This window comes from Podarcis vaucheri (genome assembly GCF_965113315.1).
Source record: "Podarcis vaucheri genome assembly, chromosome: 2".
Classification (NCBI taxonomy): Eukaryota; Metazoa; Chordata; class Lepidosauria; order Squamata; family Lacertidae; genus Podarcis; species Podarcis vaucheri.
This window is the reverse complement of record NC_138760.1, coordinates 39,588,368-39,607,024: the sequence shown is the minus strand read 5'-3', so window position 1 is coordinate 39,607,024 and position 18,657 is coordinate 39,588,368. Positions and strand designations below refer to the sequence as shown.

At 42.6% G+C, this 18,657-nt stretch overlaps 1 protein-coding gene across 5 annotated transcripts in view; it reads left to right on the top strand.

Annotated features, from left to right (window-relative positions):
• The window catches only part of UNC13D (unc-13 homolog D), a 73,676-nt gene that overhangs the window by 20,848 nt on the left and 34,171 nt on the right, over positions 1 to 18,657 (top strand). For 4 of the 5 annotated variants that reach the window (XR_014214501.1, XR_014214503.1, XR_014214504.1 and 1 more), the window contains exons 1-10: positions 5,425 to 5,629; positions 9,335 to 9,367; positions 12,255 to 12,362; positions 13,589 to 13,648; positions 14,265 to 14,331; positions 14,513 to 14,705; positions 16,123 to 16,167; positions 16,531 to 16,602; positions 16,941 to 17,010; positions 17,975 to 18,079. Coding sequence is in view for 1 of the 5 variants with exons in the window: in XM_082203533.1 (XP_082059659.1) it covers positions 5,573 to 5,629; positions 9,335 to 9,367; positions 12,255 to 12,362; positions 13,589 to 13,648; positions 14,265 to 14,331; positions 14,513 to 14,705; positions 16,123 to 16,167; positions 16,531 to 16,602; positions 16,941 to 17,010; positions 17,975 to 18,079 (810 nt within the window). In the remaining 4 variants the exon portion in view is untranslated. Of the gene's footprint in view, positions 1 to 5,424; positions 5,630 to 9,334; positions 9,368 to 12,254; positions 12,363 to 13,588; positions 13,649 to 14,264; positions 14,332 to 14,512; positions 14,706 to 16,122; positions 16,168 to 16,530; positions 16,603 to 16,940; positions 17,011 to 17,974; positions 18,080 to 18,657 lie in introns of those variants that run through there. The other variant, XR_014214502.1, reaches the window with a different exon arrangement.

Below are 18,657 nucleotides of genomic sequence, written 5' to 3'. Positions count from 1 at the left end.
GTTTTCTTATCAGGCCTTCAGTGTCTTGAATCACTGCCTGTTACTCAACTGTTGAAAGGCACAACTTTTCTCTTAACTGTAATACCATGGCAGAAAGTACTTTTCCTACTAAATTAAAAGCTTCCCCCATTGAGAACCAGTGTGGTGTGGTGGTTAGAACAGGGATGGGGAACCTGAGGCCCTCCAACTGTTGTTGGGTTCCATTTCCCATCAGGCATAGCCAGTATGGCCAAAAGCCAAGGATGAGGGGAGCTCATCCCCAGGTTAGAGTATAAGACTAGGATAGGCAGACCAGGGTTCAAATCCCCGCTCATCCATTAAAATTCCCTGGGTGTCCTTGGGCAAGTCACTGCCACCCTTCTTGTCCCCTATTTGCTCCAGAGAGTTTGAGGGACCAACAGAAATAGATTTGAGGGCATGGGGGTGGGGAGAGCGAGAGGCAGTTCCATTGCACAAGTGGAAGTCCTTGCACTAATGGGATGGCTTCATTGGATACAACCCTAAACGTCTGTCAAAAAGTGATTAAGTGCAGGAACTTTGCCTGGGGAAAAATGTGACAATCTAATTTAAGACCTTTAGGATTGATTTTTGTTTCTTTCTTTCAGCTATATTAAGATTTTCTGATTGGTAGAATTAGCACGTGCAGTGGTCTCTGCAATTCTATTTATGAAATGTGTGCCAGAGGTGGTTTTTGCAGCTGGATGTGGAAGAGCAAATAGACTGGCAGCTCACCTAGTGTGAGAGGAAACTGTCCTAATACATGTATTCAGTGACTAGCCTTTTTCCTTGTGAGACAAAAGAAGAAATGAAACTTCTTTCAACATCAGTGTTTCCTAATGCAGTTCCTCCAACATTGCTACTTATAGTTTGAAGGAACTCCCAATTTAAACAAGCTACTGCTAGAGGGGAATAATTTGGGTAAGCAAAACATAAGACATGAGCGATGAGGAAGTAAAAGAACCCAGTAGAGTGGGGCTTTGTGAACCCTCAGCATATAATGACTGCATAGCTGTGAGAGGATTTCTGGAGGCTTCTGCACAAAGCTGGCTCAAGATATTTTGCCTTAAGCAAAGAACTAAATGGTGCCCCTCCATTCCATGTAACAAAGACAGCCAGTGTGATGGTTCAATCTTACTTCTATTTGGGCAATTAGGCAGCATCCTCCAAAGCTGCCCCACTCTGTCTAATGGTAGGGCCAGCAGGACAGAGACGCTAGGACAAAGACAGCTATTACACAATACTATGAATTTCAGTGACCTAGCTTTATTCTGGCTGTTGCATACAGTGGTGCCCCGCAAGACGAATGCCTCGGAAGACGAAAAACTCGCTAGACGAAAGGGTTTTGCGGTTTTTGAGCTGCTTCACAAGACGAATTTCCCTATGGGATTGCAAGTTTGTTTCCTTTTTCTTAACACCGTTAATACAGTTGCGACTTGACTTCGAGGAGCAACTCATAGAACGCGGTGTGGTAGCCTTTTTTGAGGTTTTTGAAGACTTTGGTGATTTTTGAAGCTTTTCCAAAACTTTTCCGACACTGTGCTTCGCAAGACGAAAAATTCGCTGGATGAAAAAACTCGCGGAACGAATTAATTTCGTCTTGCGAGGCACCACTGTATTGCCTAGACAAGGTTCTTCTTCTACCTTTTTTGTTTTTGGAAGTAATAGCTAAAATTAGGGTGTCTGACATCCCATTTGTGTTAAGGAAAAAAAAAAAAGGTAAAGGACCCCTGGACGGTTAAGTGCAGTCAAAGGCGACTATGGGGTTGTGGCGCTCATCTCGCTTTCAGGCTGATGGAACCGTCATTTCTCTGCAGACAACTTTCCGGGTCATGTGGTCAGCATGACTATACCGCTACTGGCACACGGAACACCATGATGGAAACCAGAGTGCATGGAAATGCTGTTTACCTTCCTGGCACAGAAGTACCTATTTATCTACTTGCATAGGTGTGCTTTCGAACTGCTAGGTTGGCAGGAGCTAGGACAGAGCAACGGGAGCTCACTCTGTTGTGGGGATTTGAACTGCCGACCTTCCCATTGGCAAGCCCAAGAGTCTCAGTGGTTTAGACCACAGCGCCACTTGTGTCCCTATATCCCGTTTGTGTAGCAGATGTCCATTGACACAAATGGTGCTTCTCCTTCCTGACTTTATCCACATTAGTGTTGGGGGACCCTCTGGAACAAAATGGGGGGCACATGGGCTGCAGGGGAAGAGAGGAAGGTTGCATCAACTTGAGTGATGTAAGATATTGCCCTGGAACTTCACTTCTGAAATTTTAACAATAAAGGTCTCTTTTAAAATTTGCTAGTACTGCACTAGCAGAAACACATGAAGGTGGCATGTCAGGCTATGTGAATGACTAATTTTCTCTATGGTTGGTTGACAGCAAGTAACCTCAGCAACTGCAGTGGAAAACACACTGGCATTTATAGCCAGAGCTGCCAAAGCAAATAGATGGAAAATAGAAGCTATTGGAAAAACAAATTATTTGAAGCCATATTTTAAACGGTGCAGACTAATTTTTCATTTAATTAAATATGAGGAATTGCCAGGCTCGATTTCCAAAATGTATCGGGTCTTGCACCAACAACACTGGCTTTCAGTTTGTTTCTAGGTACAATGCAAGGTGCTGTTTGTTACCTCAAAATCCCTTCGTTTTTTGTGGCCAGGGTATCTGAAAGACTGCCTCCTCCTTGTGAACCTTCCTGTAATGTAAGATCAGATTCATAGGCCCTGTTGTATGTCCTATCTCTATGAGAAGCTAGGTTTATGGGGAAATTGGACAGGTCCTTTGGGCAGCATCCCATTATGGAATTCCCTCACTCGGAAAGCGAGACAAGACTAGCTTCATCTTCATTTAGTTTTCAGAAAGCCATTAAATCTTCTTAGTACCACATGGCTTTCAGATTATTATAAATATAATCAACTTTTCTGTTGTTTTTTAAATGTTTGTTATAATACTGCTTTAAAGGTTTGAGGTAAAAGTTTATAAATCTAAGTCACCATCTTCCATATTAAACCGCTCCTGCTTTAAAATCAGTAGATGAGGCCCTCCTGATGGTTCCTCCTCAGGGTGAGGTACATTATGTCCCCCGCCCCGAAAAGGGCCTTTTCAGTGGTGACTCCTCATATATGGAACTCCCTCCCTACTGTGGTATGTCTGGCCCCATTTCTTTATAGTTTTAGGTGGTTATTGAAGACAAAGCTTTTTAGGCAGGTATTTGGAGGAGGACAGACCTGATTGCTGTTGCTGCTATTAGTAACTGTTTTAGTGATTTGTTATTGTGTTGTTTTATGGATTTATAAAATATACATTTGCTCATTGTAAACCAACTTGTGCCTTGTGCATAGAGCGGTATATAAATTATATTAATTAATTATTTGTTGCCTTGGGGCCCATTTTTGCCCAAAGTGTGGTTCATAAATATTTTTTACAATAAAAAAAATTAAATTGGGTGTTGATGGGGACTAGAAACATGCCAAGTCTAAATACGACACTGAATTCAGTGGAAGTATCACTGCTATATGCCAAGTCATTTAATCTTCCTTTCTCTCCTCTCTATGATACTTCAAAGAAAGAGGAAGTGAGGTCTCCAGTCTTGATAGCGAGCTTTTAGGATGGCAGTTGATGCTGGCAAGTGATAATAACATGCAGTTATATGATGGACTACAATCTGATCAAAGTGCCATTTATGTGAATAATATATCTTCCTGTTTCCCATCAGTGAAAAGAAAGACGTTGTCTCTAACCCTCAGGGTGTCTCAGTCATAAACCAGAGAAAAGACTGTGGCTCTTTGTCAAGTAGAGTTCCAGATATATTCTCCTTTATCCTTTTTAGAAAACTGAAACAACTATGAGGTCCGATTTTAGTTCTTGATGTACCGTATAGCTGAGCTTCAGTGCTTAAAAAGAGTAAAGTGGAAGTTTCTGCTTGTTTGATGCAGATAATGCAGATTTCTTCCTGCCTGTTTCAGTGAGGCAACATTGGCTTTGAAACCACGTACTTTCTTAGATCGTAAGAGCTGTGTCTGTTCTTAAGTAACAACAGCAGACACAGTTCTTATTGGTGGATGTGTGGGGAAGAAACTTCATACATTAGATTCTTCACACAGAATGAAACTGAGTGTATGTCTTTCTACGCTTCCTACTGTGGCGTGGGAGGAAATGGAGGCAGAGACCGAAAGGTTACTCATCACAACTCAGAAAGCAGGTACTGTGGCTGTGTACAGAAGGCAGTTGGTAGTGGAATTGAGGCATCTTATATATATATATATGTAAGTTCTTCACATCATCTACACAGTGTTGTCCTTATGCAAATGACAGCCTGCCCTTCCCACCCTGTTCAATTAGAATTTTCCAATGCATGGATGGTGAGGGAATGGGCAGTGGAGTGGGGAATAAATCCAACCTAAAATTGCAAGTTAGCTAACTGTGGACATACTGGAGCACATTGTGTGGGAGTTTTTTTTAACATGTGTGGTGATGTTTTGCTGGGTGCCATCTATCATGACACATCCTTCTTCTGCTAGTCAGGTGCTCCTCTATGGACTGCTGGCGGGGCCCACATGACACACAGATTTGTGTGGTATTTTTGACCCACTGTTTTCTGCAAGTCTGGTATATAGGAAACTTGTATCTCAGAAAACTTGGCCGTGTGCACAAGACACAGTGCAAATACATCCCATCAAGTAACACTCACTCGTGTGGATGGGAATCATGGGGATGCACTTAATTTGCTAGTGTGTTGACATATGTGTGCAAAAGCACAAAAGATAAAGATCTCTGTGACCCACATGGTGAAGGTGTGGGAGCCACATGGTGAACTGGTGAAGGGAAATGTTTTGCAGTTAAACCTGAACATGACAGCAAGCACTATTTACTAAGCTTGCTTACCTAGGGAGTTTTCTTAGCCCTGTAGGAGTGCAGGACCTTTGCATACATCACAGGTGTGGGGGTAAAATAAAGAGGGGAAGGCAGCTTCTCATAGCACTGAGGCAGGTGAAAGGATGGGAGAAAGCTGCTGATGAATGGGTCAGTCTGTCCTTGTCAGGAGGACTAAAGGATATGTGCTCTTTTTGGGATCTGAGAGAGCTTCCTCAGAGGTCTTTCCACTCAGTCTGTCCACTCAGCCTGTCCTTAGCACATGGGGATATGCAGTACTAATTTCCAATATGAATATGAATTTGTTTTATTTGTGCAGAGAATTTATGTCGCACCCCTATTGGTGTAACTCTCAAGGCAGCTGAATGCAAATAATAAAAGAGAGGGCGATAAATTTGTTTTGAACCAGCCACCAGTGTGACAGACGTCTCCACATGCTCCAGAGAAATGACAACTCGGTAACTGTGAAAGAGGGCTGGGTACATTTCCGTTTGCTGTCACAATGGTCAGAGTGTGATAAAAGAGTGTGGTTTCCTCTTAAGCATGTGAGAGCTGATGGGAACACTGTGCTGGCAGGGACAGACTTCTGAGTTCAGGGTTCAGCCTCTGAAGAGTATATACACTCTGGCATCTTCCTCCACTTGCTCAGGCTTTCCCTATTGCTCAGGCCTTCCCTAGACCAGCCAAGTATGGAGGCTGACAGAGAGACCCCGGTGGGGGAAACCCCTGGGAAAGACAACAAAAAAGTATGTAGTCTTTTCTTTCACTTTAGAATGTTCTTTAGCGGCTAGTTACAGCTCTTGCTTTTCAATCTCCTCCCTTTCATGTTCTGCTTCAACCTGCTGAGATACTGAAACCTTTGGGGGTGCTTTAGATCCCGTTCTTAAATTTCTTAATATATTTCTTCTAAAGAGCTTTTTAAATTCACAACCACCCGTCAGGGTAGGTTAGTCTGAGAGGCCATGAGCTAGTTAATGAGGATTTTGGACCTGGATTTGTTACATCGAGCCCAGTACTCTAGCTACTGATTCTTACTTTGAGATCTAGCTTTTACCCACTTTTTGCAGGGCAGGGGATGAGATGCCCTGGCAGTTGCAGTCTTGGAAAAGAATAGTGTGCAGACCACATGAGCCAGATCGTGGAGGAACATCTAAGGGCTTTTTGCTTCCTGATATTTGTCAAGTCCTTGCATAACATTTGGTGTAACTTGTTAATTTTGCATGTGCAAAATCAGCTAGCGTTAAAGACTTCCTAGTGGTGGAGTTCCTCCGAGTGGGTTAGTTGATGAAGGAATGGCCTTGACAAATAATATCTCCAATGACCATAGACAAATCATGCCACGTTTTCTTGCAGTAGCTACCCAGGGCTTAACAAGTAGCTAGTTTCTGTTCATCAAGCAGTTTATGACTTGTTGAGCTGATCCAGTATCCTTTCCCTCCTGTGGTCGTTTCTGATGCCTTGCAAGTTAGGAATTGGGAGGAGAATACTACTGATGCAAACCTGCCTTTTAAATTCCTAATCAGAAAACAAAGACTCATTGGAGCAAGTCTTGTTCTTGCTGTGCCGTAAAACTCCTTTCCACTTCCTCACCCCCCTGCACTAACCAGTTACGGCTGTGGTTATGGCCTGGTGTGGTTCTCTTATTTCTAAAAGAATGAAAGCACAACTTGCAAGTCAGCAAGCAGCAACTCACAACCTTTTTTATAGTGGTGTTTGTTTTTACAGTGTGGAAAATGTCTGAAGGGGATCTTAAAAAAACCAAATCCATATTTAAAAAACCAAATGAACACTCAAACCTGGAAAATGTAGAGAGCACACAGCAAAGCTGCTAAAAGTAACACAACTACCTCTCTGCCTCTAAGACCAGAAGTGGAAGTCAAGGCATGAGCATCTCTAGAACTTGGGTAGGCAAACTAAGGACCAGGACCGAATCCGGCCCAATCGCCTTCTCAATCCAGCCCACGGACAGTCATTATGTTTTTACTTGAGTAGAATGTGTGCTTTTATTTAAAATGCATCTCTGGGTTATTTGTGGGCCCTGCCTGGTGTTTTTACATGAGTAGAATGTGTGTTTTTATTAAAGATGCATCTCGGGGTTATTTGTGGGGCATAGGAATTCGTTCATTTTTTATCCCCAAAATATAGTCCGGCCCCTCACAAGGTCTGAGGGACAGTGGACCGGCCCCCTGCTGAAAAAGTTTGCTGACTCCTGCTCTTGAATATTTCGTAATATGTAGCATTGTTTGAAAGCCATGGCTGTTGACTCTCTCTTTTCTTCTTCTTCTTTGGCTTTATTAAAAAAAAGATTAATTATGAAAGGTATTAGATCTTCCTAATAAAGCAGAATGATATATATTTTTTTAAGAAAAATTTCTTGGTTTTGCTTATGTATATGTTGCTGACTTTGATAATGATTTTGTGTGTGTGTGTGCTGTGCTAGGTTTAAAGTTGTAATAAAGTTTAAAAAAACAAATGGAAGGTCATGATCACTCATGGTGGGTGGAACATACAGGACAGAATGAGGAAGAAGCATTGGCACATGTCCTTGTTGCCTTCCAGGGCAGTGCTCCTGATGGCCTGATTTTGTGTTGAGGGGGTATTGATTGCAACCAACCACAAGCTGCAAATGGGGGGTGGGTGGGTGGGTATGCACCACATTCTCCCCTACCCTCAGTTTTACCTGATCTTCACCCTTCCCTGTGAAGCATTTTTCTCCTGACTACCAGGACAACTCTAGTGAAGCTAGCATGCTTATGTTAGCTACAGACTATAGTGGTACCTCGGGTTACAAACACTTCAGGTTATAGACTCCGCTAACCCGGAAGTAGTACCTTGGGTTAAGAACTTTACCTCAGGCTGAGAACAGAAATCGCGCACTGGCGGCAGCGGGAGGCCCCATTAGCTAAAGTGGTACCTCAGGTTAAGAATGGTTTCAGGTTAAGAACAGACCTCCGAAACGAATTAAGTTCGTAACCAGAGGTACCACTGTATTGTGGGAGCAATGGGGGTGTGTGGAATTGGTTTCCTTCCACTTTCCTTGGGCAGGATCATTATTCTAGACATACAGTACCCGCAGTGTTATCTGCAAACTGGGAGGGTGAGTAGCTGTTAGCTGTAGTTAGTAGTGATGAATTGTCAAGGCAGCCAAACCATTTTCTTCCTGGAACACACGTTCGGAGCATTGCGTCCTCTTGCTTTTCATACCAGGTTCACAGACTTACTAGTGCATCTTTTTAATACTCCTCATTAACTTGTCTGGGCTCTTAAGAATCCACATATATAATGCCAGCATTTATTGCTCACTTTCTCCAGCTGGTGATTCCTCCGGCTGAGGACAACCTCCCAGCAGTTTTCTTGTGCAGTACATTTGCTGGGCAGGCAGGCAGAAAAGCCTCGTCTTCAGTTTTCTGTCTCTTGTGTAAAGTACACAGCAGACCTATAAAAGGAAATCATTTCATTTTCAAGCTACTGTTCCCAGTCTTTTTACCATAGTAACGTATCAGTAGTTAAGGTTGCTCCAGGTTTCCTTCGGTTGTGCCCAATCCCTGTAAGATTGCTTGCAATAAACGTTAATGCTTACAACCCATAAAGAATGGGTTGTTGTAGTTTTGGTTGTTGTTTACAATATACTGTGAAATCATGTAAATATTACAGAGGAGTAGAGCTGTTTTTTGTAAGAAAATGTAAACATTTAAGGTAGTATCCAATGAAGTTGTTCCATGAGTGCAAAGACTTCTCCCTCCATAACCCTTGGACCCTCCCCATAGCTGCTCCAGAGGGTTGAGGAAAACCCAGAACAGCTTAAAGGGGTGCATAAGGAGAGGGAAGGAAAGTTCCATTTGTGCATCCAGAAGTCTGTGTTCGAATGGAACTCTTTATTGCATGCTGCCCTTAATTCATGAGACAAATAGGGAAATTGTTACTGGCTGTTGTTATATTCTAAAAGTTCCTGAGATGTATGTCTACCTGAGAACCTAGATGTGCTGCCGGCTTGCTCCAGATTTTGGGAAATGCTCTGTGTACTTGGTGTTGGGGAAAGGATCTCCACTTGTACTTTAAGGCACCCACATATCTATAGAATGTTTTGTAATTATTTAGCATTGTTTGAGTGTTAAAAAGGAGAGTAATTGCCTTCTGCTTTTCTCCCCCCTCTGTCTTTATTGAAAATAAGATTTCTTTGAGAAGGTAGACAACTTTTAAATATGGCATAATGATTTTTTAAAAAAACTTGCTTTTGCTTATGTCTATATTTCTGATTTTGATGATGTTTCTGTGTTAGTTTTGAAGTTACAATGTGGTAAGCATTTGTGGTAATGCGTTTGCCCCATTTTGGGACCCCTCCTGATCCATTCTGCTGAGTAAGACCCTATGTTCCTGCTCCAAAGTCTTACTTTGACAGCACCACTGATTACAGCTTGTCAATGAAAGTATTTTTCTTTTGTTTTCCGCAGATGGACCTGTCTCATAAATTCTCTAAGAGAGAGGTAAGAATCTGTTCATTCCTAATAGTATACAATCACAGAGCCTTGGTGGATCATGCCAAAGGACCACTTGTTCAGCATCTTTATTTCCAACAATGCATTTAATGTGCATTACTTCCCCCAAAGAATCCTGGCAACTGTAGTTTAAGTTGTTGGGAATTGTAGCTCTGTGAAGTGGAAACTAGTTTCCAAGATTCTTTGGCCGGAGGAATGTGCTTTAAAAGTATGGTTCATATGTAGATGCCTCTGGAAAACATACAAAGAAGGGTTTGTAGGTGTCCTAACACCTGCTATTCAGAGACTGTATTGCCTGTGCTCTGAACCTAGAAGCTTCATTTAGCCATCACAGCTTATAGCCATTAACACATTTTCCTCCACGAATTTGTCTAATCCCTTTTATAAGGCCATTTAGTCCATTGACTGCCTCCACATCCTCAGGCAACGAATTCCATAAGGTAATGAAGCATTCTGTGAAATAGTACCTTCCCTTTTTTGTGTGTGTGTCTGGGTTATTCAGCCAGATTCAGTGGATGAGCTCGAATATTATGTACTGTTTTTAGAAAAAGGGACAGATTTGTTATCTCCAATCATTATGCCTGGGTAGCTAGCTGTTCGTCGTCTTCTGGTTGTTGTTACTGTTAATTACCCACCCTTCACTGTAAGGCCCTCAAGCCGGTTACAACAATTTGACATACAGTTTAAAACAGTTTAAAAACTTACAAAAAAATAATAATAGAAAAAGATGGGTGGGTCCTAAAAATGTATATCTCAGGTGTCAGAAACAGGTGAAGAGGTGCATTTCAGCATGAAATAAAACATGAAACCAGGGTGGATTTGATTTAAATCAAATTGATTTAAATCATGATTTAAATCACTAGTCAGTAAGGCTTGATTTAAATCATTTTTTTTACAGAAAAACTAATTCTTGCTGGTATAATCTTAATGTTTACAACCAGATGAAGGTTTCATTTTTGGAATAATAAATTTAGTTTTTATTTACAGTTTCTACAGTTTCTACAGTTTCTACAGTTTTTACAGTTTTTACAGTTATAGAAAAAATTACTGATTTGGTTATACTATTACAAATACATTAACAGATAATTATGAAATTATTACGAGGCTTAATAAGTTAACTATTTATATTTGGACAACTTTTCTGCTGTACTTTATTGGAAGGAGAAAAATAATCATTTCCTTAACAATAATTTAAACAATTTATTTAACTAAAACAATAACATTATAGCATATGTATCCATGTTCGTTAACTGCTGTGGTGAAACATTTTTTTAAAAAAAACCTTAGACTGAAAAACTTAAAACAAATCCTTATATCCTGATGAATAGCCTTTGGACTATAATGTAACTTAAATAGAAAGCTATCTTTAGAAAGATTTTCCCTCCAAAAGCATTTTATTTTAAAAATCCGATTTGAATTAAACGGTCTCGGTCCTGTATACCTGAAGGAGCGTCTCTACCCCCATCGTTCAGCCCGGACACTGAGGTCCAGTGCTGGGGGCCTTCTGGTGGTTCCCTCATTGCAAGAAGTAAGGTTACAGGGAACCAGGCAGAGGGCCTTCTCGGTAGTGGCGCCTGCCCTGTGGAACGACCTCCCAGCAGATGTCAAGGCAATAAACAACTATTTTACTTTTAAAAGACAACTGAAGGCAGCCCTCTTTAGGGAAGTTTTCAATGTCTAATGCTGTATTGTTTTTAATATTCAGTTGGAAGCCGCTCAGAGTGGCTGGGGAAACCCAGCCAGATAGGTGGGGTATAAATAATAAATTATTATTATTATATTATTATTATTATAAATTAAAAGAAAAACTGATTTAAATAAAAAAATCAATTTTTAAAAAAATCATTGATTTTTTTTATCCACCCTGTTTGAAACACACCCACACCATGCCATACCGCCTGGAGCTGTTTCCTGTGCAGAGCTCCTAGTTTGTTGTGGCAGACTGTCAACTTCACTGTGTTAGGTTGGTTAGTGTGACTGAAACTCCTGATCATCGTTGCTGCTTTGCTCATCTTCTCATCTTCTTGGCAAGCCCAGAGCTCAGGAAGCAAGTCATCCAAAGCAGCAGGGGAGCTGTCCATCTATAGAGACTCTTTAGCTGGACAGCTCCCATCACAGACAACAGACAGAAGATGAGTCACAGCAACTGCTGTGCACCAGCTGGGCAGCTTTATAGCTGATTCTACTTCTCCATCCTGCAGCAGCAGCAGCAGCAGCAGGGCGCGGATCCAGAGCACATATTGTTTCTGGCTTCCTTCTCCTTAGTAGCACTAAGAGAAGGGAGGCATTGTGTTGTCAGATATATGCTGCACTTTGCACTTTCTGGGCTGGTTCTCTACTCAGATCCGCTGGTGTTTCTGCTCCTGGGGGATTTTGAGGATCTAACATTGGAGAGTAGGGCCAGTCATGGTGTATTAGGTTCTTTCTGACTGGGGCAGCTTTCTGGGTGATGATCTCCATAGGTGCTAGGGGCACCATTGGAATCTCCCTCCTCCAAGGTCCTGTTGGCATCAGTCTGCCTTGAGACACAATAGGCATGCCTCTAGAGCTGAAGTCAAAGTGCTGTGTTAGTCCAAAAGGAAGGGAGTTGGTCTTGGCAAGTTGGAAGGGGGTTCTGCCCTCTGCCATGTGATAATTGGTTTGAATCAGATGGTCTTCTGGCTACTTCCACTTCTCTGGTTCTACATCATGAAATCCAGCCCTGAGATATGTTAAAATGGATTAATAGTATGAAAAACCCTTCCCTCATGAACAACAACCTTATTCTGTTCAAGGTTCACTTTGGTTAACCAATCCACAATAAAGTAAGAATGCAGGGACAGTAACCCAGAAGACTTTGTCTTTGTTTTGATCTGTTTCTAATGTGCTGTTGCAGCGCACCCTGCTATATGAAGAGGTCCTCTACACCATTCTCCATCGCTTGGGCAAACCAGAACTTACCCATGTTGCTGATCCAGATGAGCTGTACACATATGTGCAGAAGGTCAGATGAAAGCCAAGTCCATCTTGTCTCATTAATATCCAGCCTAAAGTCTGGCATCCATCTCTGTTTGGGGTTGTGTTCTTGCCTTGCCCATTTCTTTTCCTCCCACTGCAAGAAATGACTGTCTCAGTTTTGTTAATATCCCTACCACCGTCACACCTACAAGACATCCCAAGTGACATCTTGAGGAAAGTGTTTATTCTCTGCTATATGGAGTCCATTTATCAGAGAAGAACTGCAGGCAAATAATGGTGACGGTAGAAGCCAACAGACAAAACTTTACTTGCTAGGCTTCATTCCTTAAGAAGGCCTGATGTTTGAGAGGCCACCTGAAATTGCCTTTTTCAGAAAGCTAGTGGCTAGGATTAGGATGTTCTGCAGTAGATAATTTTGGTACAACTTGCCTTAGAAAATAAACAGCAGAAAGATGTTCTGTCTGCACCATATTCTGTGTTCTGTCCCAGCCCACATTAATATTTATTTAAAGTTGGTGCCATTTGAAAGATGTACTAACCTTTCCTCAGCATCTCTTTTCTATATCTGGCTATTATTGCCTCTTCCACCATCAGGGTTCCTTTCTTCTCTCTTCCTTTTAATTTCATAATTTGACATTGTGGATACCCACCCTTTTTCAAGGTGGCTTTCACAATTTTTTGCTACTTCCCACTCCCACAAAGGGTTATGTTTTGCAATAAAAGTGATATTCAATCAAGCAATTTGGTCTCTACTGGGATGGGTGTCTGTTTGGGCACAGAATTAATGCTGTTTGAAAGACAGCCTCTAAAAGCTGACCCAAATAGCCTGCTGATCCAATGATCAGGAAAGATGTACGTACGGAGAATGTGCAAGCAGCTATCCTGAGACATCAAGAGACAACGAAAACTAAAGCCCTAAGAACTGTAACAAATTGTTCTGCTTTTAAGCCAAGCATGGGGAACCTGTGGCCCTCCAGTTATCGTTGGGACTCTAGTTCCTGTCAGCTCCTGCCAGCATCACCAGTTGTCAGGGGTGATGGGAATTGTAGTCTGGAGAGCTATCAGTTCCTCAGCTCTATTTTATGTGTAATCTAAAATAATCCACGTCAAGGCTATAAGGGACTACTCTTAGCATGCTTGCTCGATGCTGTCTCCTTCACTGAGCTCGAGGTGATGAAACTTGCCCCACTTCATGCAGTATTATAAAAACAAGTAGGTCTCTAATTATTTCTTTTCCAATATCTCAACCAGGCCTTCAATATGGATCCAGAAGAGCATGATATTCTACTACAGAGGGTCAAAGAGCTAGAGGTAAAGTCTAAGGGGAGGGGAACTCAGACCTTCTCTTTATCTGGGACTCATAACTCTCTCCAGACCACACCTTCTCCCTAGCCATGCCCCTCACCAGCTACTTCACACACACCATGAGTGTTTTTCCTAACTGCTTGCACTTGCTTGTTCTCTGGCAGAATGACAAACATGGCACAGGTGTTAGAGGTCACTGCAGCAGCTCCCTTGCCCCCCATGTCTCTGGTTCTATGCACACCAAGAGACAGAACTCTGGGCCTTCCCCTTAAACTCCCCCGCTAAATGCCCTTGCAGATGCCCCTGTTTGTGAGGTCTGGTCGCAAGCTCCCAGGATCTGCAATGAGCGAAGTTTGACTGCTGCTGGTTGCTAACTCCTCCCTCAGCCTGGCTTCCTCTCATTTGTAACTCCTCCCCCTCAGATCCTGTGTTCCCACAGAGCCATCAGCCACACACACACAACCCTCGGGGTCCAAAAGCTCACTCTTCAGTCTCCTCCAGCAATCCTTGTCCCTGTTTGCAAGGAAGGTCTGTTCGCAAACTCCCAGGATCTGTTCTGTGCTGTTTTTTGAAGGATTGAATGACTCGCAAGTTAAATGTATTCTTTCTATTTCTTCTTCAGAAACCAATTTTTTGTCTTAAAGCAACTGTGAAGCAAGCCAGGGGCATTCTGGGTAAAGATGTCAGTGGTGAGTGGACAACTCAAAGGGACTTTTGAACCTAAAAATATGGTTCCTACTTCAGCTCAGGATGGGCTTCTCCCTGTAAAACACTGAGAACATTTTCCAACTCCCATCCTGCTGGTGGTGAGGGGGCCTTAACATATAAAGCGATCCCTGTACGTTTCAATAGCTACTTCTGTGCTTGCAGGATTCAGCGACCCCTACTGCCTCTTAGGGATAGAAGAGAAAACTCGGGACTCTTCCAGCAGTGGTGGCTCCCGTCAAGAGAACAAAAAGCGATCAAAGGCTGTGGTGAAGAATCTGCTCCCTGAAGACCAGACTCACCGCACCCAAATCATCAGCCAGACTCTAAATCCTGTGTGGAACGAAACCTTTATCCTGTACGTCTTGCTTCCTTAAGAGAGTGTGCTTTGCTTCTGACAATTTGGGGTGCTTCCTCTTCCCAGTCCTTGCAGGAACCACAGGCAGGACCAGATCTCCAAATCTGCCTCTCCTGTGTATGTGAGCATCGCCCATGAAAGTAGCAAGGGGGTTGGCAGCTGGCGAAAGGAGTAGTATGCAGGTTATCCTTATTGGAGACGTGATTCTCTAGTAATTTGACGTTTTGCAGCATGGTTTCAGGCCACTGCCACGAGATCCAGACTAATATTCAGCAGGGTGGCAAACCCAGAGAAAGTGGTTTGTTGCCCTATGAGAAGATCTGCTGCTGTTTGGGTTGAGGGTGACTCAGATAGATGAATATATATAGCTGTCTGCAAATCCAGGACAATTCTAAAAATAATGCCTATAATCAGCTGGTTGTCATAATGAGGTATGCTTGTTTACATATGGCTGTTATGGGGGCTGTTTTGCTTTCATGGTGTAATGTATTTATATTCATGTTTTCAGATGTGTTATGTAGGTTTGCATGGAGGCTTTCAGGTAGCAAGTGGCTAACAAGCCTAATATATAAACAAATCCTTATGCATAGTGTGCCCTTCGCCATATGTTCACAAGGCAGAAAGGCATCATGTAAAAATAGTAAAATAAACAGTGAACGCTATAAAATGTCAAAAGAATAAAACATCAGCAGGGTAGAAAAGCAGGTGATTAAAATTATCAAGGTGGTTCCCAACATCAGCAATTTCCAAAGTTCTGGGGAAAGAGGTACCTCTTTAGCTTCTGGTGAAAAATTAGCAATGCATAAACAGCAACAAGACCGAAAATATGAAAGCAGTGCTGTATTGAACTCTCTAAGAGCACATATATCAAAATATAAATAATGTTACATATTGCACTATGTTGCTTAATTGTATCAGAAGGCAGAACCCTGGTTGAAAGTTCGCTTTGACTAAATCGATGTTTCCCAAACTTAGGTCTCCAGCTGTTTTTGGACCACAACTCCCATCATCCCTAGCTCACAGGACCAGTGGTCAGGAACTGATAGGAACTATGGTCCCAAAACAGCTAGAGACCCAGGTTTGGGAAACACTGGACTTAAATGGTCCTTTTACATCCCATCTATTTAATTATCTGGCATCCTTGGGAAGAGTGACAACACCACATTCTCCAGAAGGAAACGCACCCAAGTCCTTCATTTGCATTACTGACTGATAGAAGTTCTTTTGCCTGTGCAGCTGCTTATCCTTTGGTATATTGTTGGCTGTAATCATAGTTTGCTTTAATTGCAACATTATTTATTTTTGGTTATATATGGGCCACTTTTCAGTTTCTTGGAGGAAAGGTGGAATAAAAATGGAGTGAATTTTCAACTCCATATTCATTGCATTAATAAATTGTTCCAATTTTACCTTCCAGGGAGTTTAAAGATATAGAGAATGCCTGGTTACATTTAGACATGTGGTAAGTAGGGTTGGGTGTTATTCCTCACAGCACTTGTACCCTGTGTGACATTTGTATGCCTTCAAAGATCTCTGTGGAGTTGGTCAGGCCTAACATTGCACCCTCACAGAAATATACCACTCTGCTAATGTCAGTCCATCTGCCCAGAATACTAAATTGTGATTTTGGCTGCTACTCTTCTCATTTTGTTTCCATCTCTCTCTCTCTGTTTCACTTATACATCTTTAAATCAGGCAGCCCTGTGTGACATTTTAGTGTATTTTTGGTCTTTGTTGGAAGCCGCCCAGAGTGTCTGGGGAAACCCAGCCAGATGGGCAGGGTACAAATAATAAATTATTATTATTATTAATCTGTTTCTTGTAGGGACTCGGATGATGATGTCGAAACTGTGCGCCACAAACTGGGAGAGTTGACAGACCTCCATGGCCTGAAGAGGTTTGTACTAACCATGGGCCTTTTCACGTTAATGTAGGGTCATCCAGAGAGGCTATTGGACAAGCAAGAAAAGGCATTTAAAGAACAAAATGGAACAATATTCTGTGCTCTTCTGTACAGTCATACCTCGAGTTGAAGTAGCTTCGGGTTGAGCATTTTCGGGTTGCGCTTTGCAGCAACCCGGAAGTAACATAGCTCCTTACTTCCGGGTTTCAGTGCTTGCGCATGCGCAGACGCTCAAAATGGGTTGCGTTCCCGTTCACATCCAGAGGTGCCACTGTACAAGAGAAGTCTCACCCTGCCATTTCACCCTCTCTGGTTTGCTTTTTCCTCTCCAGGATTTTTAAGGAAGCTCGCAAGGACAAAGGGCAGGATGACTTTCTGGGGAATGTGGTACTTCGCCTGCAGGTGAGGAAGGGAAGAGCGAATTTTCATGGCAATGTTTTACCTGTTGGCATCCTGGTCTTCCTTGAGCCATGGTTAATCCTCACAAATAATTCACATGTCATAAATTGGTTAACCAAAACTTTGAGTTAGGGAGGTGGGATTCTCTATGTGTCTCCTGCAAATGCACATGTGAGATTGTTTGGCATGTGGCTCCCAGAGGGTTGGTTAAGGATAAGTGTGGCTGTCAATCAAAGAAGTTTAATTATCCCTGCTTTAGATAAAGAAAGCCGTCTTGGTTCATTATTATTTTTTAAATCCAGTGTGGTCCAGGGAAGATGGGACCTGTGTGGCAGCTGGCATGGCATGTGCCACTAAAAGAGATCTAGATTCCAGAGTTGGTTTTTGTTGTCACTCCAACCTCACTGATTGGAGGGAGCAGGTTCAAATCTGTAATTTACCAAACTGTAACCATAGCAACAAATTGATTAAACGCTGCGGTCATGTTGAAAATGTGTGTTCTGCAATTGGAATTGCTTTGTTGTGTTTTTCAAAAAATACATTTATTTAATTTTTCACAATGTATCAAAGGCTATAATCCAAACCCCCTCTGTTTTGGGCATGGGGCGTATGTGTTGGCTTCTGCCCACAGAGTGACAGCTCCCTGTTTCACCCACCCAACGCGTGGGTAGAAGTGCCACTGGCAGGGTCCCTGCCACAACATCCTGCAGCAAGCCCTGAAATGGAGGGTGAGTAGTTGAGCCAGTCTGGGATCTACTGGATCCTGAGCTGACCCTACTGCTCTCCCATGAGGGCATTGTGCCCAATCTTGGCCCAATCCCTGTGCCAATTTCAGGCTGGTGCAGCAGCCGTTTACCAGGGTTTGGATGGCAGCCTAACACAGTTCAGTGGTGATGCCTCTAATTCACCTGCCAGAACTATCCTAACCTCTCTTTTCATCATCTGCTTTCTCTCTTTGTTTGGACAGGACCTGCATGGCAGAGACGACCGCTGGTGCAGGCTGGAACCTCGCACAGAAACCTACCCCAACCGAGGACATTGCCACCTGCAGTTCCTTTTTATGCATAAGAGGGTAAGGGAGTGGCCCCTTCCCATTTAGAGGGCGATATGAAGCCAGCTGGGGAGGGGGCTCTGAACAATGTGCTATAGTCTTCGATGGTTAGGTTGTCGTGGCATCAAAGTGCAAGGCCTTTTCTCCTGTGTTGTCATCTTCTGGAGGTTTGCTTGACCCAGTCTTTGGTTACCTTCCCAAAGGTGGTAAAGACTTTACCCTTTCAAATGACATTCAGATGTTCTGAAACGGTGTTGTTTTGCTGCTATGGCTTATTATAGCTCTATTGGGAAATTGGTCTTTTACTAGTATGGGCTTTGTCTCATATATTTCTACCCTGCCTTGGTTATACATCTCGGAGGAAGGTAAATGAGATATAAGAGACACTTCGTCAGGTGTTCTAATATGGGTCAATGTTATGATTGAACATGTAGAGATCAGCAATCCCCAGTATTGTGGGAATGTGTGTGTGCAACTGAGCCAGCTCTGTCGTTAGGCAGAGTAAGGTGCCTGCCTCAGGCAGCTGATTTTTGGTGTCATGAAAGGATAGCAAATGCTTATTTATTGAATTTAGTAATGTATTTTTTACTGCACTCTGT